Here is a 26,038-nt window from a genome sequence, read left to right on the forward strand (position 1 = left end):
TTAAGACGGCTTCCGCTTTTCAAAAACAGTATATAAGAACGGCACAGACGTCCGAATTAATACGGTTTGGTTTAGTTGCGTCTACAGTACGTTAGTAATGACTCTTTTACCATGATTATTCACATATGCTTTCCCCGCCCATTTTCCATCCCAGTGTTTGTAAAACAAATATGACCTACAGAGCAATTGCAAAATGACAGTTCTACACACAGATGGAGGGAGGGTAGTGGGCAGGTCCAAGCGCATCATTTCCTCTGCACGCCTATAGGACCTCCTTTCTACAACAAGAGCATGCGAGGGGTGTGCGCAGAAGCGAGACGCGGAGGCTTTCAGGACAGCTCTTAACCGTAAAGAATAAAGAAGACTGCATTTACGATTTAACGACCGTTTTTTTTATTGTTCTTTATATTGCACTCGCATAAAGTTTGTTCAGCTATGCCTAACATTGTTCTTTTTAGCGGGAGTTCCCACCATGATTTGTCACAAAAAGTAGCAGACCGACTCGGTCTAGATTTGGGAAAAGTGGTCGCAAAGAAATTCAGCAACCTGGAAACCTGGTAAGCTTGGTTTCTTTAACTTTATAATACTGATGCAAAGGCATGATTGTGTAGTATCAAAACAGGCCTTGGGTGTGTGTTTATTGGACCATACTGAGGCTATGCACATGCACATAATGTATAAAATGGATAACTGGATGTTGTACTTTTTCTTACCTGACTGTTTTTGGGCGGCTGGTTGGAACTGGGATTCTTCACTTGTGTATATTCTTTTCGCACACCTTAGTGTACTTTCCTGACCCCGATCTCACCCCTCCTCGTCATCTGCTTTTTTATCTCGCGTAACATGTGACTCGACAGTGGAATCCATTATTTTTTCTAGTTGCGTTTAGTTTGAAGGTTGAACATTTGCTTAAACAAATTTTGTAATTTACTGGCCTTTAATTTTGACTTTCAAGATTTTAAAACTTACTGTACACACGTGTAAATGCGTTCGTTTAAAACTGAACATCTTTATCTTTCTGCCGGTGCTTCAACAATGTGTTGCACCCCATTGAAAATGTGATTTGGGGAAAACTCTGCTGTCAGGCCCACATTATGCAACGACCCAAATCAGAAGGCAATTAACCCCTAAATCAAGCAGGGGTTTAACAATGTGACGCTCGTAGCCTGAGAAGGAAGGTAGCATTGTGAATGTGGTACAGTAGATTCCAAGGGAACTTGATGATCAATAACTTTTACAAATAGGCAACAGCGCGGTATCTTGTGGATGAAGAGTATCCTCTTCAGCAAGAGACTGGAAGAATTATGTTTGTGTTAATTGGCATAACCTGCTTTTGATATCCATAAAGCATTAGCTCTTTGATTGTTTTTTTTTCCTTGATCAGTCGTTCTGGTATTAACGTGTATGCACCTGACATGGTGAACAAATTTTTCTGACTGCAAATCAGACATGAAAATTATAGTCAAAGCAACAAAATGTAATGGAGAGACTATTCAGACACTTGGATGTCCATGGTTTACAAGAACCCACAGAATTAACAAAAGACAAAACTAGATTACAAATGACCTACACACCAGTGGATGGCTTTTGCACAATGAAGCCTACAGTATATTATCAAAAGAAGATTGTTAACAGTCAAAAGATGGGATCTTATACCCTTTAAAATGAGTGCATGTAGGGTAATGATTGTAGCAACAGCTCTGCAGTTATTAATCACCAAAATAACTTAGTTGTTAAAACTTGTTCTGCTACAGTAGTTTACGTTGTTACTGTATACTTCATTCAGTAGAAAACGGGACTGATAAAGTTATGTTGTGTCTGCACAAGAGGGGACATAAAACATGATAACCTTGGACATAAATGTATGCATCTTGTATCATTTTATAGTCCACTTGAGAAGTGCTCTCAGATCAGTGCAAACAGAATAGTTAGTTTTTCATTATCTATTGCAGTTTGGAAAAACATTGTATATAAATTATTAATATTGTATCATAATTGTTATTAACAATTACATAGTTTTAGGATTTGTTATAAGCAGGTAATTGTAAGTCTGCATCAGTGATTCCTGGACATTTCATGCTTGATACTCTTGACAGGTATGGGATTTAAGTATGAGTAGCATTCCATAATTCTTCAATATGGTCTTGGAAAATAGCTTAAAGTTTCTAAAGTCTAACATGGGTCAACCTTGTGTGCAGTAATTGTTATTTCCTTCGTTGTTCCTTTATTATTTCTACAGTTTGATCAGCTACAGCATAAATGGCAATTCTGCACACTTAACTGAAATATACTCTGTATATCATATCAATTGTTAATATTATAGTGCAAGTGAATTATGTAAGAGATGAAGAGCATTAACTTAAAAGAGACATTACTCATGTGATTTAAAAATAGGTTTATACCCAGCTCAAAGCTGTTACAGGCTGTCGTTCTTACCGGCCTTGTGTACTTTTTCTGTGCACTGTGTTCCTGATTAGAATAGTGCTATATTTTTATTCATCAGATGTGAACACTGTTGCCCCCTTTTCTCCCGTGACAAAAATTCAAATAAATATGAGTGCAAATGCAAGATGTGTTGTTTAAAGCATAAGAGAGGTCACAAATGAGAGGCAGACATTTGGCCTACTTAGCCCATTTGGTTGGTAATAGATGATTGATCTATGGATCTCATCCAGTACTGTCCTGAAAGAATCTAGGTTATTGACTCTGATTTAAAACAGTATGTGGAGGGCAGCATACGTGCAGATGGCACAGCAGTAAGCATTGCTGGGGCCTCGGGTTCAATTCCAGACCTGGGGGTGCTGTCTTTGTGGAGCTTGTATGTTTGCCCACGTTTGCGTGGGTTTCCTCCAGTCCAAAGACATACTGGTAAGTTAATTGCCCTGGAGTACCGTCCAGGGTGTACCTTTTACCTGTTGACTGCCAGAATAAGCTCCGGCTACCCATGACCCTACATTGAAAGAAGCAGTTTAGAAAATGGATGGATGGAAAATATCTGGATGTCCAGGTGTTCTGGTTTACTGCCACGGTCCAAAGACATGGCGTCCAGGTTATTTAGCGTCACTACAAAGTCCTCTAGATTTTGAGTGCATTCACATCCTACCCTTTAAATATACTGAGTTTGCTGAACCACCACAGGTTCCGTGTGCTCCAAACTAGTTCATGGTAAGTGCCGAATTGCACTGTAAGTAATATTTTTATCACGGGCAAAGAGTTTCACCCTCCAACACTGCCCCTAAATTGGCACAGACACTAAATGCACCTGCAAAGGCTGCCATGGAGTACTTTAAAAGGGCTTTGCTGTAGTTCGTCCGCAGTAATTGAAGGTTGTTGTCCCTCAAGTGTGGAGATCGGAGAAAGCGTCCGAGGGGAGGATGTCTACATTGTGCAGAGCGGCTGTGGAGAAATCAACGACAACCTCATGGAGCTGCTGATCATGATCAACGCCTGCAAGATCGCTTCCGCCTGCCGAGTGACAGCGGTCATTCCCTGTTTCCCTTACGCCAGGCAGGACAAAAAGGATAAGGTAAAAATTAACTGTTGTAGTGATAGGAAACACCGCTATCAATGAAGAGCTCTAGACTGTGTTAGATAAGTCAGCATATGTCAACAATAGGAAGTCCAAAAACCTTTCTATTCCAAATACTGTTTTTCTGTTGGAAAAACTCAGTTTTTTAGTATTGTTTAATATTTGATTGTCAGATAAAAAGCAATGACTTAACAGCGAACTCATCTCGAGTACCTTCTAATTGCTGAGTCTATGACAACAAGCTCTTAAATTAGTTTAATTAGTGATGAGCAGGATTACTGGAAGAATTCAAGGGGATGACTTACTAGTTTTGGACAAAGTAAAGAAAAATTACTTATTAAAGTCCAGGCTGTGATTACTGCAGGTTAATGATTTAGAAATTAAAGCAGTTTAGGGAAGATGTTTAGCAATGAACCTCCAATTTTTTTATATGAATTATTTTGGCAAACAGGAACCACGTCAACTTTGAGTCCTCTTAATATTAAAAGCGAGTTACTTCTATGCACACACATTCCTACAGATTTTTACATTCAAGTGTTTCTAAAAAAGGTGTGTTTTGAAATAACATTGTGCAAAATATTTTCCACTTTCCTGCTTACATCATTGTAGCTTTGATTTGCAAGGGGAAATCACAGTTTCTTTTAAAAAATAAAACAAACCAGACAGCCATTTCTAAATAGTTAACAGGATTAATGAATAAAGTACAATGCATTATAAGTCATAATAAACTTGACTTTTTAATGGGTGCACAAAATTTTGAGCACTAGAAGCTTAACTCTTAAAGGAAGTGGTATGGTAGGTGCACACCTGAGGTTACACTGTTCTGCTTACAGCTCTTTTAATATCAAATTGACGTTGCAAAATGTTACATGCAGTACAGTTGCTGTAATCATGCAATTGCATGTTTTCAGCCGTATCGTGTTTCAGAACTATACGACTATGGGCTGTGATCTGCCAATAGCAAATTACAAAGTAGTTACTTGGTAGTTTCACAGTGCTTAAGTTACAGTACATGTATGTGTCAATGTTATTGTTCAATCTACACTGTAAGTCAGTGTTCTGCAGAAATTGTATTTCCGTTGAAAGAATAGCTTCTCTGCACATTTTCACTGGCACTTTTTCAGTTTTTAAATGTTAAGCACTTCATAAAAAAAAATTAGAAAAGACCTGAATGTTCAGAAATGAATGCATGTAATTTTTCAACATAATCAGATATTTGAATTTTGAACTAGTAAACTGGAGTGGGAACTATTGAATAGTGCAGTATGACCTATAAACTATGTTGCAACTAGTTTTATGGTTAAAGGTTAGAATCTGTGTGGAAGGTCTTTGAGTTTGAGTGACATCATCACTCTCCCCCTTCACCTTACTTGACCACTGTTCGTTATTACAAAACTGCTTGCTCTAATGGAGAGCTACATGTATGGGTACTTCGAAGTATGAATTTCCGTATATACTGGGCTTCAAAACAAAATTATAACTGCATCAAATTCACAGTGTTTTTGAAAGTCATTTTACAGGCATGACACGTCAATTCACCTTGCTAGTGTATGACTGTTTATAATAGATTTTTCTTTTTTACAGGGTCTGCTGTGAAAGTCATGCTAGTCATTTGCTAATAAAGTTGTGGCTACCACTGGAAACAATACAAGATGTATATTTATAGCTCAAGCTTTGCACTAGATTTCATTTACTGTCTTGTGGGGATTCTGTCCTATTCTTCTCATTCTGTAGATCCTGGTCAATATGTGCATGTTCTCTGTTCTCTGAGCGCTTGATACTAGGTGTAGAGTCCTAGATCATCCCATAAATATTCAGTGGGACTCAAGTCTGGCATTGAGAAGGGCATCCTTCTCATAACATGGTTATCACATTGTCATCTCATAGGAGAGGTGTTTGTAGGTGAGCAGGATGAGGTCATGAGTTGTCCTGCTGGAATATTGTCGTGTCAGGTTGAGCTGCTGGGAAGGGGAGCAGGCAAGATCTGAGGAGTTTGTCGCTCTAGGGCTGTGCAGTTGGATTTCCACCAGTCACTCCAAGTCGAGTTCTGTAGCACTCCTATCACAGGTGGACTTTACCTTCAGCTGGCCTTTTGTACACGATGGCTAGCACATCATTTTACATTTGCTTACGCTCACTCAAGTCCATCGGGGATGTCTACACCCAATTTGTACTAGATTCATTACTAGCGAGGACACGGCTCCACCGCTATTAAGTCCTCCTGAGCTGTTTTACACACCCCCTCACTGATGAACAGTGATGAGCACTTGACCACCATGTGGTCATCTAGCTGACAAACAATGAGTGAATTGCTGGTTCATTAGTTGTTGTGGCATTAGAGTGCAAATACAACCACTAAGACAATTGACAATGTGCTGTAACTTGTGATCTCTCGGACCCTGATCTATGATTGAGGGACTGTAACATCTCACAGAGTTGAACTGTAACATTGATTGTAAGAAATTGTTAGAAATTTACCTCACATGGCAAGCAACAGCACGCTGACTTATTCCCACCTCCAAAATAGCAAAAGGCATTGTTCTTGGTTATTATTCCTTGATTTAAGCAATAAACTACAGTAAATCATTTCCTTACCCATGCCCAATTAACCTTACCAAATGAGCTAATAGGCAAGTGGCCTTCTCGCATTTGTAACCTTCTTTATGTTCTTTCAGGATGTGCTGTACCTTAGATCTTAGCCAACGATCAGTCACTTTAAGTGCATGATAGTCATGAAAGATCGGTTAAAACCATTAAATTATTATATAAAATCTGTGTAGTTTCTTTTCCATAAACATTTGTGGATGAATGGAATGATAAGTTTATTTTTAAAGTGAGTTTATACTTGCTGAATAGGTAAAAAGCTTATATATATATATTTATTTATATGCTATAAAAAGCATATAAATATTTGGTTAAGTTTTATTCCAGGCTGAAAAGAAACAACGTTTCGGCTGTGGAGCCTTCTTCAGGTGTGTGAGAAAATGTGGAGATGTGGAGCCTTCTTCATCACACCTGAAAAAGGCTCCATAGCCGAAATGTTGTGTTTCCTTTCTTCTCTTTTCAGCATGGAATAAACCTTTACTTGTTCCTTTGCAGCCTACGCATGCTGACGCAGCTCCCTACTTAACTAAATATTTTGTAGCTTTGTAGCTTATCAGTGCACGGCAACTTTATTCACTATACAGCTGATGAAAGTTGCTGTATACCTTCTATTTCTACCTCCAGACCAAAATATGAAATACAATTTTTTTCCCCTTGTACCATGACACTTTAAACTATAAACCGAAATGCATTAGCACTCCCGTGGGTTAAACAGGAATTTGAATTTGTTCAGACTGCACCCGAGTTAGATTTTTGTGCTCCCATGGCAAATAAATGTACTTTTAACATGTATTGTTTTAATGTTGTCAGCTCTTTGACCATCCTGATTCATCCACAGAATTTAAGGCAAGAGAAAATACAATAATAAATGTGACAAGTTTAGACAATTGTCTGTGACGCAAATATTTGACTGCCACATACTATAAGATGTGTCATCGGGGAAAAAAAAGAACTGCAGCATAACACAGATACAGCAGAAAAAAAGGAATGTTCTATACTGGATGTGAATTAAGGCCAGAACCTTAATTGGCAATGAAAAGCTAAAACCCTAGTGAAGATCTCAAACTCTTGTTATTAATAGGCTTTTATACACACACACACTGTCACTGTACAACAATTTAAGTCACAATTTGCTATGAATTCCCTTGAGTCTGCTTGTACCTTATTTTGTAAATGCTGTCTGACCACCCTCATTCATGTTGGAGTCAGGCTGCTCAGAATTTATTTAACTTAGTTGTATCTTGAGGTATTAAGCACATACCAAGGCTCAAAGAAGGTATCACAGGTGTTTAAATCCATTACAAGTGGAGGTTCACAATACAGTGGGGCATGGGGCAGGAGGTACAGTATACTGTACAAATGAATAGACTAACAGAGACTATAATGTATGTGCAGTATAACCATAGCCTGTTCTGTAATGGATGCTGGGGTCCAAGGTAAATCTGCCAGGCATTGCAAAGGGCAGAAATGTATCCAGAAATACAAAACAAAAATGAAATTACCCTGAATAAGCATTTGAATTCATTGCTCTGTAGTGAAGAACAGATGTCCACTGTGTGATGTAGATCTTAAGACTAAAAATAACTTTATTCTGTGCTGATATTAACAGCCCACCTGCTTTCAGACTATGAGGAGCATCTGCTTGTTTGTCCTCTAGACTCATAGCTGCGGACTCATTCTTTTCAGCATTTTTGCAAGCAGAACAGTACCCACTCAACTGTTTTCAGATTTGTATGCCAAGTGACCCTAAATAACAACTACAGTGGAAATCTAAAGATTAAACACATAAGGAACCACCTCTACTACTACAATAAATCTGAATCCACAGTATGACTAGAAATGTTGTAATGAAGGGTGAGTGTCTTAATTGCAAGACTAGTTACTGTACAGTATGTCTATCATCATACTTATTTTTGCCTGGGAAATGTGTGTTTAAGAAAATGTGCCCTTGTGAATGTAGCAAATGTAGTTCCTAAATTCAAGGGTGCTCTGCTCTCAGCAAATTCCCAGGGACAAGTGCTGTAATTCTTCCTTGTGATGTGTTACATATTGCAGAGTCGTGCACCTATCTCGGCCAAGCTCGTAGCCAACATGTTGTCAGTAGCAGGAGCAGATCACATTATTACTATGGACCTTCATGCTTCCCAGATTCAGGTGAGTGTTTGTACAAGGCAGAGTTGCGTGGATGTGCTGTATCAATGTCCAGTTTTGCTCACCTTGGCATTTAAACTTTGGCTGGGATTTTGCAATGCACGTGCAAATCTCCATTTGCCAAATTGTGTTGTGCTGAGCAAGGGCTTATTATCATTGATAAAAGCGAGTAATCAGCTTTGAAACTGATTGCAAAAAAAAAAGGCTGATGTTTCAGATGTTGTAAGGTGAACACTGGAACATGGGCTTAAAAAGACTGAGACTGTCGAGCAGTGTAACTACAGTATGTTTAATAATATGTGACACTGTATTCATATTGTCCACATGTGAACTGCAGATTCTAAGGTATAGAGAGCAGCACGTTTTGAAGTATGTACAGTATGCTTATACAGTAACAGCCCATTGATGTTGACATTCTTAAAACTATGGATCATTCTAATTCAGTAAACTAGTAAAAATAGTTCAGTAGAGTGTGTTAGCAGAAAGCAAATGAAAGCAAACTCTAGAATCAGAAATACAATTATTTCCTATATAGTTTAAACCTGGCTTCAAATAAAAAAGCCTGCAAAAAAACTTGCTTTAAACTGTACTTTCAGTGCACAGGAAATGGATGCTTTGCCTTTGTTTTTCAAATTATAAGTTGTTTTTATCTACAAGACATATGCTTAATAATAAATATGTTATAGTTTCATTGTGTGAGATACATGTGTGCTTTTAAGTAAAGCCACAATATCTTCTGTTTGCAGTCTTGACCAGCCTTGTTTTTATTCCACCTGATAACAGCTACAGTACATTCAGAGAAATGAAAATACCCAGAAAATAGAAGCACTCAAATTCATAATAATTTCCTATTTGTACTAATAGAACGGAAGGTATTGAATGGCTTTTAACAATTTAAGGGCGTCAAAGCTGGCTTGTAACAGTGACCTTTAGCCAGTGATTAAAATGGCAGATTAATTTGTACTCTTGCAGAAAATACAAATTGAACCTGGATAGGCCAAACTGTATAAAGTGTATAAACTCCCACATACCGTATGTGAGGTTTTGTAAAGACAGTGTTATACAGTGTGATCTAGTTGTTTATAAAAAATCCCCCCCTGTACTTTGTAGGGTTTTTTTGATATCGCTGTGGACAACCTGTACGCGGAGCCTGCAGTGCTACAGTGGATTAAAGAAAACATCCCAGAATGGAGGAACTGCATTATTGTGTCACCAGACGCAGGTGGAGCAAAACGGTAAGTGCAAGAGCTAAAGGGCTTGTGGGTGCCGGCGCGGGATCCTGCACCGCATGTGGGTATAGACCTGTTGGGACAGAGTGTCTCGTTGGATATGTCCAATAAGAAGGGGTCAGAGTGCAGCTACACAGGAACAAGTAGAGGTGAATTCTGTCTAGTTCCTATCTCGATTAGCAATGCACGGTCAGGGATATGTGTTTATTTCAAGGCTTTGGATCATTTCCAAATCATGTCTGGTATGGATTGACATTGAGCGACTTTGCTTGACTGCTTTAGGTGCAGTTCTGTGGCAGTGAAACACAAAGTATTTCTTATCTAACAGCTTTTTAAGCCAGCAGCCATATCACCCTGCAACTCACAACTGGAAACCCACTTAAGCTAAGCAGGTGTGAGCCTGGTCAGTACCTGGATGGGAGACCTCCTGGGAAAAACTAAGGTTGCTGCTGGAAGAGGTGTTAGTGGGGCCAGCAGGGGGCGCTTACCCTGCGGTCCATGTGGGTCCTAATGCCCCAGTATAGTGATGGGGACACTATACTGTAAACAGGTGCTGTCCTTCAGATGAGACGTAAAAACCGAGGTCATTAAAAATCCCAGGGTGTTTTTCGAAAAGAGTAGGGGTGTAACCCCGGCGTCCTGGCCAAATTTCTCATTGGCCCTTACCAATCATGGCCTCCTAATAATCCCCATCTATGAATTGGCTTCATTACTCTGCTCTCCTCCCCACTGATTGCTGGTGGTGGTGATTGCTGGTGGTGAGCGTTCTGGCGCACTATGGCTGCCGTCGCATCATCCAGGTGGATCCTGCACATTGGTGGTGGAGGGGAGTCCCCATTACCTGTAAAACACTGAGTGGAGTGTCCAGAAAAGCGCTATATAAGTGTAAGCTATTATTATTATTATTATTATTATCATCATACAAAAGGGCACTGTTACATCATTATACCACAAGAGGTCAGACTTTACTCATTCAATATTTTATCCTTACCTACTAAGGTCAGATCTATTTACATCTTGTAGCACTTTTCACTTTGAAATTCCTGATACAGTCATTTCAGTGTGTACTGTAAATCTGCCAGCTCTGGGAATTTGCTCCTTTCATACATTTTGCTAAATGAAATACCAGCAGCTACAGTCTGTAGCTACATGTATTTCGCTGAGATTCACTTTTAAAAGAAATGCTGAAAAGGGTTCATCCTAAAATGCATAAAGGCCTGCTTTTCTAGAATGTGACAATACCTTCTTGAAAGCAAATAAATATTTTTTGATTCCTGCAGCCAAAGAATTAAAACTAGTGCATTGGTTCTCAATCCTGGACCTGCAGGACTCCTTCTTTTTCATCTGGGTTTTACTCCAGACGATTAATTGCAAGCTAATTCATTTCAGTTCTGTTTGAGGCCCGTTTTAAATGTGCTTTCAGCTCGTTAAAACCTGAATGGGATTTGTACAGTAATTGTTACCAACCCTGTACTGATTAGTTTCAGAGCTTCCTCATTATGGTGGATTAGTTGAAATGTAATCATTTGGGTTTCGGTTAAAGCAAACGCTCCTTCACTATTGGGGAAAAGCTGGTATCGTATATTGCCACTCCCATTCATCAGAAATGTGTCAAATATTAAGCAAGTTGAAAAGAGATAACAGAAGGATCTGTAAGCATGGAAATAATGCATTTTTGCATTTATTTTAGAGACTAAGGCCTGGGTGCAAAGAAAGTACAAACAAGCAAGCAAATCAGTTACAGGCATCAGTTAGTACCCGAGTTTAGGAAACTAGCTGGAATGAAAACCAGCAGATACAGTGTTCCCTAACATCCAGGATGGAAAATTGCTAGTCGCCTTTGCTTGGCTGTTATTTTTAGCGGAGGAAATGCATTTTTGCATTAATTTATCGACTTACTATTTTCAGGGTGACTTCAATTGCTGACCAGCTGAAGGTTGACTTTGCTCTGATTCACAAAGAGAGAAAGAAGGCCAATGAAGTACACCGAATGGTTCTGGTTGGAGAGGTGAAAGACCGCGTGGCTATTCTGGTCGACGACATGGCTGACACATGTGGTACCGTCTGCCATGCTGCTGACAAGTGAGTGTCCGTGCGACACTGGCCCGGCGCAGAACTGAAACTGGGCAAGGTGCTGCTTTTAGGCTTCACGCTCAACAGGCTGACATTTAGTGAAATATGAGTAATCTTTTGGCTAAATACCTTAAATTGATGTTTCCAAACTAGAGAGGTAGGAGGTCTCACTCATTTAACACTTGTTAAAATATCTTTCATGTGTGTAATGAATAACAGTAGCAAATGTGATAATGCGTAGGAGCACTTTTTTGTTTCTAAATGCTAGATCTTATATGTTTGAACATTCTAATTGTTGCGATACGGGTTTTATTCCCAGTGAAACGCAGAACACCTGGAGAAAATTCACTCTTCTTTTTCTTGTCTAGACTGATGTCAGCCGGAGCAACAAAAGTGTATGCAATACTGACACATGGGATCTTGTCTGGTCCTGCCATTTCCCGCATAAACAATGCAGCCTTTGAGGCTGTAGTAGTTACCAACACCATTCCACAGGAAGAGAAAATGAAAGTGTGCTCAAAGATTCAGGTAAATATTTTTTTTCCACCTGTGTGCTCCAAACAGTATTTTCTCATGTTTCAAAAATGTGGATTAACAGCCTGTAACTATTGAGGTTAATCATTAGTGAGTAGCGGAAAGTGCAGACTGGACCGGCGTTCACTTAAACACATTGAAGGTTTAATCTCCTCATTCATCTCTTTTACCAAAAAAACAAATTGAAAACCACAGAGGTTTCACTTAAGCTGACGCCTGCGTTTGTTCTCGACAAACACTGTTCACACCTCTTAATGCATTTGATCCACTAAAAATACCATAAGAGCTTAATAAAGGCTGAGTATAACCAATGTATCATTCTGCTGTAGGTCATTGACATCTCCATGATCCTTGCTGAGGCAATAAGAAGAACCCACAATGGAGAATCGGTCTCCTACCTGTTCAGCCATGTTCCTTTGTAAAGGAAAAGAGGAAGATCATGTTTTTTGCTGGTCTGCTTCTGCATGATTTCAGCAACAAGCCACCTGGAAGAATGAAGGACCATCAGAGGGACAAGCTTAGTGACTGGAATTAATCCACTTGTAGCCACAGACGTCACTTCAAAGATGAGCTTCTCCTTACTTTATGTCCCAGTGTGTGCTTTCCAGTTTTAAAACCCAGAACACTGGTCAAGGGGCTTAGCTTTAGTTGATACCTCAGTGTGTTTCAAAGTAATCAATGGAGAATTCCAGTGATTTTTAAGGAGAATGATTGCTACAGATTTCTATGTATGTAGATAAGATTTAGGTTTATTATAATTAATTTTTGTTCAGATTGATTTGTCCGGGTGAAAGCTGTTTGAAGACTCCACAAGTTTCTATAGATCTATACATTGCTGACCAATGCCTGTGTTTAATTTAGACGGTTTTATACGGTATATACTGGAGAAATACCGTTTTTCTGTGTCCTGGAAATTTAGGTTTATTGGAAACTGAATAAATGGAATGGCACTATAAGGCAGGGAAACATTTTTTTCAGCTTTTTGTTCATGCCTTTCAAAGAATTCTGATGATGGTTCCCTGAGGTGAACAGGGCCATGTTTCATTATAAACAGTTGCATGTATTTCACCCTTCTCTAATATGCTTATTTCAGCTGTCTCCCCCCCCCAGGCTTGTCTCATGAAGTTAGTTTTCTTTATTTAATAAACATGGGACAGACTTTATTGCCTTGTACTGTTAGTAACATACTAATTTTGTCATGTGGGGATACAAGAACTGCTATAATAAGAACATTAATTGGAACATTCTGCCTACAATAAATTGTTAGTAGGCCCCATGCGGCCCCAAGTGCCAAGGTAACCCCAAGGCCCTGACACTGCCTATTTGAACCCAGAAAATTGTCCCTGGACCTGGATTCCCAGACCAGCAGCACACCAGGGAGTCTACAGATGGTGGTGGGCATTTGTTGGAAAGCAATTCCTAGGCTTGTAGTGAAACAGCAGTGCTGGGACTTCATAGGTGGCAGCATGTCAGTCATGCCAGTGAGAAACGAGCTGCTCTACCTGCTGGTGCTAAATCTTCTGTAAGGTCCTATGGAGCTTGCAGCATGTTAAAAGTTTAATTGCCCTAAAGGTTTGGTGTAACAGAGGTGCAAGTCCCCGTTCTCTCTGTGCCAGTCGAGAGCTGCGGTCTTCAGAAAAAGCCTATTGACAGTTCCAAATGAAGTGAGGATTTAATAAACAAAGGTGGCCAATCCAGATTTCTAAAGAAAGAGTAAGCAACATTGTTGCTTGTTACAAGGCAGCAGTTCAGCACATTCTAATACTGCGCCCTGCATTATCTGAGAATGTTCTAGATCGGATCCTTTATTTGCACTTGAATTGAGTCCAGGAAAGCAATCAAAATTTTAAAAACAGGGGTCGTTAAGGGTCCGGAGTGAAAAGCATCAACATGGATTTCCCCTGAAACAATATCAGGAAAATCCTTGCTTTTATTTTCTTATAATCATACCATGAAATAAGAGTGATGATCGTGTACTTTACTAGCAGAGTAGAGAGATCTATCGAACAGAAGGGTTCTTGAAGGTGGCTGATGACTTGAATCCAAGCTCTGTAGTGCTCTTTATAGCAGGGGGCACAGTCCTGGTTCAGTTGTTTGTTGCACATGAACAATATATTAAGCAATGGAGTCCTTCATAGATGTAATAATAGGTTTAATTTGATCTTTGTTTTCTAGTCCTAAACAGTTGCCTTTTAACTATTGTGTTTCTTAAAATTTCTCACCTTTAAGTATAAAAAAAAGTTGAAAAGGTTCTAACCAATGTGTTGATTCAGTTAAGCATTCATTTGCGAGCTGCAGGTGTTCAAGTCCTCAGGGCCACGATGGCACTGTGTGTCACTCCAGGTCCTAAGAGAATTCCGGTCTTTCCACCTGGGCTCTTAAAAGACTTGACCAACTCGATTGCTCACTTCATTGTTTTCTATTACCACTGCTGGTCATTATTCATTATTAAGGAGTGCACGTTACCTGCTTTATAAAACCTGTGAAACAGAACAGTCCTAAAAGACCATGAGTGAATATCACTGGTGCACAGCTCCAGTCCTCAAGGGCCAGAAATTAACTGTTTTTTTTTAGGACTCTTTAAATTATCAACAGCAGAACAGTGTTTAATTGGACTGTTTAAGCCAATTTCCTCAATCAGGCCATGAAGACAAAAGGTGGAATAAAAGCCTGCAGAAGCTACAGTCCTCTAGCACTGGAGCTGTGCACCACTGCTATAATATTCAAATACAGAGGTCTAGCTGGCTAGTCCTCACCAAGTGTTGATCCACCAGAAACTCACCTACTGTATGTACCACAGACCAGTTAAAATCTGTGCTTTGGATGCCAGGACATATAGGACTACAGTGGGTCAATAACGCTTCTTAGAAAAAGTTTCAAAATGGAAGTTTAAATGTTGAGAATTGCATACAAAGGTTTACACAGCCTCGCTGTGTTACATTATCATTCCCTTCATGTGTTTAAACTTGAAATACAATGTTATAGTATCTTTGTCATCCTTTAAGGCAGTCTTTCAGTGTTGTCTATGCCTCACTGTGGACGCCAGAGACATCAGTAATTACATTTCTCCATGTTATAATGTCTTGTATTGGTGTAGTGCTTTTCTGGATGGGAACCAACAACTTCCTCCATCACTGACATGCACACGGCACATAGCAGCTTAGCCCCACTACCCCACATGTGGTGGAGACAAACTCATCACTTCCAATAAAGGGGGAATTTAGAAAAGGTAAACTAGGTTGAGGAAGGTGAACGTTAGCCAAAACACTGGAGTTAATGCACATACTCTTTTTTTCGAGTTAGTATCTAAGTTTACAGTTTCACCCAAAAGATAGCAGCTTCTGCAGCACAATACTGTATATGCTGTCATCACACTGGGGTATTGGTCTGAAGACCCTGTTCCAAATGAAACCGCTCCACCTACAAGTCCACCAGTATCGGATACCTAAGCCTCGTTCTGATATGATTGTTTCCTGGTTTGATTGGATTGTTTCTTCCATCACATTCTGATGGAAAATGTTAACTTTTTAATCTAGGTTTCCAAGTTCATTGTATGACAGTTTCTGAGGTCTCTTGCCTTTCTGTATTTTTATTTTCTTTTTCAGTTTTGGATTTGGGACTTGTGAATTCTTACTTTTTTGGCATTCTTATAGTTTATCATTTGAATGATTATCCTGAAAGAAAAAAAAATGTAAAAAGTGGTTTTTGCAGTATTCTTAAAAATTAAAATGTTGACTGTAGACTTTTTTGTAGACTGAAAGATCATAATACATGTACACATCCCATACCCATTTTAAACATATTTGCGAGTTTGGCTTTAGGTATTTAGAATTGTTTGCATCATTTGTCAGACTCAGGATAAATTAAAAATCTGTTTTGGCTGGAATTATTGTAAGCAAATTTAAAGTGTTAATGCTGGATTGTTGCTGCTTTCTTTTACTGCGTTCATTAACACGCAACAGGAAACACGGTTACTTCATAGACTGTAGGAATCAAAAACCTACTATATCATTGCACAAGCATTGAAATTGTAGACCAAAACTTTTTTTTTTACTCTTGTGTAATGAGTATCTTTCACAATAAATCTGGTGATTTTGAACTTGATCTTTGTTTTTTAGTATTTTTTATAGTATTATGTGGGGAATACCTACAGTACATTTAAAACAAGGAATAAGTGTCAGGACACTTCTCATTAATTTATCAGATTAGTCGACCTAAATTAATTTTGAACGGTAGCAGATATAGAATGCAAGGCAATAATGATAAGTATCTTAACAAAAAAGGGGGAATTGAAGGTATTCATTTCCCCCAATGAATTAGAAACAAAACTGTCATGTAACAGAATGGGTAATGGATTGGAAAATGTGTCCAGTGTGTACAGAGTGTGTAGTATTTGTCTTAATGGATTTGGATAATATAAGGGGCACATTTATTCACACGACTACATATTTAAATACAATCAAATAAAAACAAATCTATAATAGCATTGTGCTCTTTGTAAGTTCTCATGGAACTATACAGAGGTTTCCAAAGGTTACCTGCTTCCCTATGGTATAGAAGGAGGTAACACGTGGCAGACAGTTGTAACAGCATCACCGTGTTTAAGGTAAGAGCTCTTTAATGTCATTGGTCGATGGTTGCAGATGGTAGTGCACACAAGTTGGATGGCTTTAAAAGAATCACAAAAGGCTGAATCTACATTGTACTGCATTGTCCATGAAGCGAGCTGCAGGATGAGGCTGGGGACTAACAGTTGTCCACCACAAGCAGCCTAAGTTCTTTAAAAATAACAAAAAAACACTGAGTGGAAACAGGCAGCCACATGACAAAAAAGCTATACATGGCTGGTAAGTACCTGGAACCTGAAGTTAAACTGTTTCAAGATCTATGAAAAAACACTGAGTCGATTCAGAAAAATATATTATGAAGAGAGTTTTGTTCTGTAGTAATCTTGTGTTGCAGGGCTGAAACAATGAAGATGGCATGTTTGTCTTGAGTTTGCAAGGATTTTACATAAATATTAATATACAGTACTGTACACTACATGCAGCATAAGGTGGCAGGGGGCCACATTGGTCAGTTTTGCTTCCTGTCAGTGCTGGGGCTGTGGGGTAAATTCCTGGGCTGCAATCATTATGGAGTTTGTATGTTCTCCCTGCGTTTGCGTGCGTTTTCTCTGGGTGTTCCAGTCTCCTTCCACAATCCAGGGTGTACCCTGCCTTTCTGCCATAACTTGCCAGGATAGTCTCCGACCCCCTCACAACTAATGGATAAAGTGGTTAGATAATGGATACATGCATATACTGCACAGCAGGTTCACAGACACCATTGTATGAAGAGTGTCAAAGAAGCAACAGATCATGCAGGTCAGCTGGCTTGTCAGTTTAGCGTCCCTGAGGTTCCTCGTACAGTATGGAAAATCTAAAACAGTATCCACAGAAAAACTTGGCAATCTATTCTTACACACTCATAAAACCAAGAAACTTATCTTCACTCCAAACATTACTTTCAAGGTATTTGATTCTCTCATTGTAAAATTTTATTTTTAATTAATTCTGCACAACACTCTGTATTTCAACTGCATTACAGAGGCAGTTACACAAAAATCCCTCAAGCTGAAAATGTTCGAAACTAGCTGTAGTGTTTTTAGTTTCTGCCAAAGACGGGAAAATCAATTTAAAATAGGTCTGAGTGATTAAATAACTGTAAACCAGACTCATAAAAAGATTGATTCACATTGATATTACATGTTAATAATAGTTAAGTTACAATACAGACTTACAAGTGTTAAGATGTTCAAAAGTTATAACTACTATCTTTATGCATCACAAGGCATTGCATGACCTTGATGGGAAACTACTAAAACAATTCATGCTTTCAGAGTTTCAGTTTCGTTTTACTGAGAAACTGTAACTTAAAGGTGCTCCAAAAATCAGTAGACCTAAAACACATTTTAATCTATTTGTCAACTTCTGATTTTGTAAATTCTCAGTACGAATGAGAAAGGTAAGTCCTTTTGTCAAGGCATAGTTTTTATTCTTTATTTTTGAAAATGTTTTTATTTAAACTGAAGTTATTGCAACTTGTTTATTTAAGGTATAAATATTATTGATATTTGTTTACATGTTCTACAGTAATGCAATTCAATGTTCAGCTATGTAGCACAGACGCTGAAATACCTTTTATTGAATGCAATTAGCAAAACAGCAAAAATGATTGGCTACAACTTTTTGTTATTATATTTTATATTTTTAAAGAAATAGATATTTTAGTTGATGTATGATCATTTTCACTTTTAATTTGTATAATTATATTTCAAATGTTTATAGACATTGATATTTTTAGCTGGTTACTTAAGAGGTAGCATTACCATCTCAAGGGAGAGCAGAATGGCAGTATAAAATACCAAATTACATAATACTGTATATGAATGTCTACCAACCAGGTGAATTATACTCTTCTTCATTTATGAAAGCTAGTTTTTTTTTTCATTTTAAATACATCGATAGAATATTGCCCAGGAAGATTTAAAGACAGAAATGAAAGACAAGCGGCCTGTGCTGCTAGGAATATTGTTAAATTATATGACTTCACATTACTTAAGGCATAATCACCAACTACAGAAACAGCTCCATTGACGTACTTCATTTGTTGTTGTTTTTTCAATTCTTCTAATTATATATCCATTCCATTTAATAGGCAAAGTGCAAGTATTTTTTTAAAAGGGATGCGAATGTGTGCATCAACCACAGCAGTTGCAACGTCAACAATATGTGTTATTTTTCAATCAGGCATAATCTACAGTATGTGGTTCTCCTGACTTGGGGGGAAAAAAGTATTAAGGCTGCATATAACAATGAAAAGCATGTTACATAATTTCTGTTCAATAAAAAGTCTTATGTCTTTATAAAATTAAGTATATTATGCTTTGTTAGGTTTTAAGGGTTTGAAGCAAATAAGGAAGTAAGACTATATATACTTTCATTGTCTTTCAGGGGCTGTTCTGACTTCAACACAGGCATTCTGGTGTGACCAGTATGAAACGGGCTTCATTTCTGCTGCTCTTTATAATGATCTGTAAAGGATCATTAAAGGAATTGAACTGTTGAAAGGCATTACGTGGTTCCATGGTGGATAACTGTCACTTCAAAACAATTTATTTTGCAAAAGGAAACATTAATACAGATCTTTTCAAACATTTTCACTTGTTTTATAGCAAGCAACTATGGTGAGTATCACTTCCACATTTACTTGTTTAAAAGCTTCTCTTTTCAAAAATATATTCACAGAGGGGATTTATTTAGAGAATGTGCAATACTTATTTAAAAATGGTTCACTGGTACTGTGTTGCAATACCTCAATATTATGAAACTACAGCATACTCTTTTTTTAGATATAGGACATTTCCCTGTTGAATATTTAATATTTCGGTGTTGTTTTCTCGTGGTACTTCTCTTGGATGATACTGATTTAACAAGTTTTTCTTTAACCTGATTACAATTTTTAAAACAGATTCAGTATGTCTTGTATGCCTTTGTAAGCTTTGTTTATTTAATTTGCTTTGTAACCTGATAATGTGCTGGCACAAATAACTTTCAATACAGAGTAAAAAATGGCAATAATAAATTTACACTTTCCCCAAAGGAATACCTTGGATATGTATGTGAAACAAATTAGTTACTTACAGCACAGTATCTGTTAAATTGCTCCTACAAGTGGAAATAAAATACAAATACAGTAATTTAAATTTCAAATCTCTTGGGGACATACTCTGCTCTGCAACAGTCTTATATGTCTTCTTGTCTTATATGTTTTTGTTATACTGTATATAACACCTTGTTAAAGATTTAATACAGATCAGTTTGAAGCCGAAGAAACCAAGCTCGCCATTTATTAATGTTTTTATCCATCAAAACTACTTGAATAATTTTCAGGTGTTTCAGGAACATTAACATGACATGTTTTCTCCATTCATCCATAAAGCTAAAACATTTTACAAAATATCAGCTATAGCTTCAGTAGAAGGGCACCATAAAATTGTGTTTCTGTGTCATGAAAGAATCACAATTATAAAACTTGTGCAAGGCAGTGTGTAGACAGAGATTTCTGTGTTTTGAGTTGGGAACATGTGTATTGTATGCCCTCATAGCAACAACATTATAGCTATAGTTACTGCTAAGCATCCCTCTGCCACAGAAATAATATAATTCAGGTCATGCTGCCTTCACCTGGCTGAAAATAATATATCTGGCTTTAATATGTGGATGTAAATAAAATGGAACATCTTTGATGTTGCTAAAAGTGCCATGGATTCTTTAGCACTCAAGTCACCAGGACCTTGATTTAGCATCTCGTCCAAAATATGACACTTTCTGCAATACAGTGTACCCTGTCATCATTCTGGGGCACTGATAAGGAAGTTCTGTTCTTCAGGGACATTGGTCAGCTACTGGTCCATCATAACATGGTTTTCCTTAAAGGTCTCCCCTTCTATCGTTAAGCTTCCCTGTCTTGCTTAGGTTTTGTTGATGTAGTGTTTTTTATTGAACAATTTAGTTTTTTGGTTTGTATATGATTAGTTCCTATTTCAAATTGGCATCTTCATTTCTTTTCAGACAGTGTGTAGTGGCCCTTCCAGCAGAGTAACAACCACCATCTTATGGGTACTTATTTCTACAACTCAGGCTGCAAGGTGGTACCCCAAAAGTTTGCCATGTGATGTGACTACTCCAGAAAATGGAACCACTGTCCTTGTTAACTGTAATGAAAGAAGACTTACAGAAGTACCAAAAGAAGTTCCATCGAACGTCACAAATTTGACTCTGACCATAAACCACATACCCTTCATTGACAAGACATCCTTCAAAGGACTGGAGAACCTCACTGAAATTGACTTCCGCTGCAACTGTGTTCCTATAAAAATAGGGCCAAAAGACCACGTCTGCACAAAGAGTCTGAGTGTTGAAGACGGGAGTTTTTCAGCACTGACAAATTTAAGAGTACTGTACCTGGATGGCAACCAGCTCTCAAGCATACCTCGGGGTCTTCCACCCAACCTGATTGTGCTCAGCCTTGAAGTAAACAGGTTTTCCTCCATTCTCAAGACAAATCTGTCAGAACTAACAAACGTGAAATATCTTTATTTTGGGCAGAACTGCTACTATCGCAATCCCTGCAACACTTCATTTCAAGTTGAGGATGGTGCATTCTATCACCTGAAAATGCTAACTTTGTTATCTCTGAAATCAAATAACATGTCCTATGTTCCTCACAACCTTCCTACAAGCTTAAAAGAGCTCTACCTTTATAATAATAACATTCAAAGGATATCTAAGGAAGACTTTCAAAATATGACTAATCTAGAAATACTGGATTTAAGTGGGAACTGCCCACGATGTTATAATGCACCATTCCCTTGTGTACCTTGCCCCAATGATTCCCCGATACAGATAGATTTACATGCCTTTCAGGCGTTAAAGAAACTGAAGATATTACGCCTTCACAGTAATTCTCTGAGGAAAGTCCCTCCAGAATGGTTTAAACACACAGATTCTCTTAAAGTTTTAGATCTTTCAGCCAATTTTTTGGCTACAGAGATAACAGTTGCTGCTTTTCCAAAATATTTACCCAGGCTTGAAGAGTTAGACCTCTCATTCAATTATGAGCAACAAAGGTATCCTGCATCACTTTGTCTTAATGAGTCGTTTTCTTTGCTAACCTCACTCAAGGTGTTGAGAATAAGGGGGTATGTTTTCAAAGAATTGAGAAGAACAGATATTACTCCATTAACTAAACTTAGCAAACTTGTGATAGTTGATCTTGGCACCAACTTCATAAAAATGACAAACCTAAATTTTCTACAGGACCTTAAAAGTTTCCAGATAATAAATCTTTCAGACAACAAACTATCCTCTTCTTCCGAGGAAGAGCAAATGAATGGGTTTTTGTCAAGAGATTCTTCACATTCTCCAGTGGGAAGCAATGCCCAGTATTATAACGAGGAAGAGAAAGACATACATTATTTTAGATATGATGAATATGCACGTAGCTGCAAGGACAAGGACAAAGAGGTTGGTGCCTTAAGTACCTCTCTGAATAAAAAATGCAGTCAGTTTGGAAAAACTCTGGATATTAGTAGAAATAACATATTTTATATTGATGCAAAAGAATTTTTAGGCTTTGGTGATCTCAGATGTCTTAACCTGTCAGGAAATGCTATGAGTCAGTCATTGAATGGCTCAGAGTTTATTCACCTCACCAGTCTGCAATACTTAGATTTCTCATTCAACCGCCTTGATTTATTATATTCTACAGCATTTCAGGAACTGCAAAACTTAACAGTTTTAGATCTCAGTTACAACAATCATTATTTTTTATCTGAGGGTCTAACACACATGTTAAACTTTACAAAAAATTTGCCAAAACTTCAAAAATTAATGATGAACTTTAATGGAATTTCCACTTCAACCAACACAGAGATGGAAAGCCTTTCTCTTGAAATACTGGAATTTAAAGGAAACCGTCTGGATTTTTTATGGAGAGATGGGGATACAAGATACAGCAATTATTTTAAAAAATTATTCAACCTGAAGCTTCTCGATATCTCCTCCAACAATCTCAATTTTATCCCTAAGCAAGTTTTCATGGGGTTACCAGACAAACTCTCTGAGCTCTACATAAATAACAACAATCTGAAAACGTTCAGCTGGGAAAAGCTAGACCACCTCAATCAACTACAGATTTTAGACCTCAGCACCAATCAATTAACCACTGTTCCTTATGAGCTCTCTAATTGTACCAAATCTCTTCAAAAATTGCTCTTGAGCAACAACCAAATCTCAAAACTTACCACATATTTTCTCAGGGATGCTTTTAGCCTGAAATACTTGGACCTCAGTTTCAATCAAATCCAGTACATTGAACAATCCAGCTTCCCAGAAAATATTCGGAATCACTTAGAAATCCTATTGCTGAACGGAAATAAATTCATGTGCACATGTGATGCTGTTTGGTTTGTCTTATGGATCAACCAAACAACAGTGAAAATCCCCCGTCTGGCTACAGACGTGACCTGTGCCACTCCCAGGACTCAAAAAGACCGCAGTGTCATCTTTCTTGATTTACAAACCTGCGAGCACAATTCCCTATCAATTATATTATACATCTTGTTAACCTCTGCCATTCTCAGCCTTCTCACACTATCTATCTCCAGTCACCTATTTTTCTGGGATGTATGGTACTTTTATCACTTCTGTGCAGCGAAGATGAAGGGTTACCGTTCTCTGTCATCACAAAGTTCATGCTATGATGCTTTTATTGTCTATGACAGGAAGGATCAGGCAGTTTCTGAGTGGGTTTTCCATGAACTTCGAGCTAATTTAGAAGACCGAGGAGATATGCAATTCCAACTGTGCTTGGAAGAAAGAGACTGGATACCTGGCTACCCCCTCATTGACAATCTGTCTCAGAGTATACAGCAAAGCAAAAAGACGGTGTTTGTGCTCACCAACAGGTACATATTGAGTGGAAATTTCAAAACAGCGTTTTACATCGCTCATCAACGGCTCATGGATGAGAAAGCTGATGTTATCATTTTGATTTTCCTTGAAAAGTGCCTGCAGTATTCCAAATACTTAAGACTGAGGAAAAGACTGTGCAGAAGCTCTGTACTTGAGTGGCCATCAAACCCCCAAGCCCAGCATTATTTTTGGCTGTGTCTGAGGAATACAATGGCTACAGATGGCCACACACAGTATAACAATCCCTTTGAGGAGACACTGTAGAAATTAAAGAATGTGGTTTTCAAAGAGTGTAACATTGCCAATAATGTTAAAATAATATTTCAGGGATTACATTGTGCAGCCTTTTAACAGTTCAGTTTTTCAAATTCTTATATTTATACAACTGTAAATTACATTTTTGTGAAGATTCTAGGACATGGGACGTGGGGCAGCTGAGTGAGTCAATAAATAAAAGATACTGATTCTAAGCACAGGCTGGGTGCCATTTTTTGGTTTCTGTCTTGGCTTTGCACATAGCCAGCTGCATCTGGCTATGTGCAAAAGGTGGAAGAGGTGTTAGTTGGGCCAGCAGGGGGCGCTCACCCTGCGGCTCATGTGGGTCCTAATGCCCCAGTGTAGTGACGGGGACACTATACTATAAACAGGCACCGTCCTTCGGATGAGACATAAAACCGAGGTCCTGACTCTCTGTGGTCATTCTCGAAAAGAGTAGGGGTGTACCCCGGCATCCTGGCCAAATTTCCCCATCAGCCTTTATCAATCATGGCCTCCTAACAATCCCCCTCTATGAATTGGCTTCATTACTCTGCTCTCCTCCCCACTGATCGCTGATGTGTGGTGAGCGTTCTGGCGCACTATGACTGCCGTCGCATCATCCAGGTGGGGCTGCGCATTGGTGGTGGTGGAAGGGAGTTCCCATTACCTGTAAAGCGCTTTGAGTGGAGTGTCCAGAAAAGCGCTATATAAGTGTAAGCAATTATTATTATTATTATTATTATTATTATTATTATTATTATTATCGGGATTCTCCATCTAAATGTGCCATTAGGGCTGGGTAAAGTGGTCGGTGTATCTGTGTGTTTGAGTACTCTGAGAGAGAGCCAGGCTGCTCCACTAGATACTGCTGATCCTGCAGCAGTCACTGTCAGGGGATGGGCTGGGATCTGCTGGCCAAGTCCTTTCAGCCTGCAGGGAAACAGCAGCTCCTCTGGCTCCCTGGACACCCGCAAGCCTGGGAAGAAAAGAACTACTCCTGTGGCACACCATGGAACTTGCAATTAGCTGAAGGTCAGAGAAGCATGTTATCAGCCTCTTCTCATACTCCCTACACTGTTGGTGCCAGCGTTGCTAAGGCAATAGAAATCAGGCACCCAATTGCGCGGGTATGAATAAATGAAAAATACACAAAACTGAAGTTTAAAGACTGGTGAGGTTGAGTTAATGGTTCCAGATGGGGTGAGGTATAAAATATTTTTTGGCAGTTGACAACAATTTGAAAAGAGGAAGGGTAAAGAAAAAACTAGGTACTTTACAATCTAGGAGTATTTGATTTTGCTTATTTATTTCTTCCTTTTTAAATTCCAAAAGCAAATCTAAATACCCTGAAGAATTAAACTGAGGTTTTTTTATTCCTTAAACACTTCATAGTTATAGTTTAAGAACATTAGAACAATTGCAAATGAGAGGAGGTCTTTCATCTAACTTGTGTAGTTAGAAGTTAATTGATCTCTTCCATACAGTATGTTTCCTTAAAGTTACCAAGATATAGGATTCAAAGGCATTGCTGGGTAGCTTGTTCCATACTCCCACAATCCCTTAGGTAAAAAAGTGCTTCATGTTTTTACTTTTAAACACCGTTCCAGGTAGTTTCACTTGTGTCACTGGTTCATTTTCCACTGTTCATTCTGAATCTAGGTTGACTTTGTCAGTGTCAGTATCACAATCTTCTGTGTCCAAGACTAAAAAGGTTCTGTATTTTTCATTCTGTGTAACTTTTTAATGGTTTTTCCAAATTGTCTAGAAGATGTAAATGATGTTTCAACATAAATGTCTAAGACACCTATAGTAAGTAGATCAGTACAGCTTATGAGTCAATGTTTTCCCATTTTGTATTATTGTTTATTTTTCTTTAGCATGTAAAAATCTGCACTTGTCTATATCAGACACACCATTTACAAGGTGTTTGCCCAGTCTTCATTGTTATCTAAGTAGTTAACTATATTTTTTATATACTATATTGCTACTTCTATAGTGTGTTCCAATCTACTTAACTTGGTATCATCTGCACATTTAACTAGCGTAATAACTATACCAGAATCTACATTTATATAAATTAGGAAAGACAGAGATCCTAGTACAGATTCCTGTTGTACCCCACTAATTGCATCACCTCAGTC

At 38.3% G+C, this 26,038-nt stretch overlaps 2 protein-coding genes across 2 annotated transcripts; both read left to right on the plus strand.

The window, feature by feature from the left end:
• Positions 1–263: 263 nt before the first annotated feature.
• LOC102699164 (ribose-phosphate pyrophosphokinase 2) lies at positions 264–16,224 on the plus strand. The gene is made up of 7 exons (XM_006637900.3): positions 264–557; positions 3,343–3,526; positions 8,189–8,287; positions 9,395–9,519; positions 11,422–11,595; positions 11,955–12,114; positions 12,450–16,224. The coding sequence occupies exons 1-7, from the start codon at positions 436–438 to the stop codon at positions 12,540–12,542; spliced, it is 957 nt and encodes a 318-aa protein (XP_006637963.1). The 5' UTR covers positions 264–435; the 3' UTR covers positions 12,543–16,224.
• A 1,805-nt stretch (positions 16,225–18,029) lies between these two features.
• LOC107079175 (toll-like receptor 7) lies at positions 18,030–21,835 on the plus strand. Its single transcript, XM_015361454.2, is given in 4 exon segments — positions 18,030–18,126; positions 19,116–19,348; positions 20,736–21,701; positions 21,704–21,835. Coding segments are annotated over 3 exon segments (1,023 nt in total). The 5' UTR covers positions 18,030–18,126; positions 19,116–19,345; the 3' UTR covers positions 21,758–21,835.
• Positions 21,836–26,038: the final 4,203 nt, after the last annotated feature.

Source organism: Lepisosteus oculatus, chromosome 13 (genome assembly GCF_040954835.1).
Source record: "Lepisosteus oculatus isolate fLepOcu1 chromosome 13, fLepOcu1.hap2, whole genome shotgun sequence".
Lineage (NCBI taxonomy): Eukaryota > Metazoa > Chordata > Actinopteri > Semionotiformes > Lepisosteidae > Lepisosteus > Lepisosteus oculatus.

Coding starts and splice junctions, on each gene's coding strand:
- LOC102699164 (XM_006637900.3), top strand. CDS start 436: ATGCCTAACATTGTTCTTTTTAGCGGGAGTTCCCACCATGATTTGTCA. Junction 3,527..8,188: donor GGCAGGACAAAAAGGATAAG/GTAAAAATTAAC, acceptor TACATATTGCAG/AGTCGTGCACCTATCTCGGC. Junction 9,520..11,421: donor GACGCAGGTGGAGCAAAACG/GTAAGTGCAAGA, acceptor TACTATTTTCAG/GGTGACTTCAATTGCTGACC.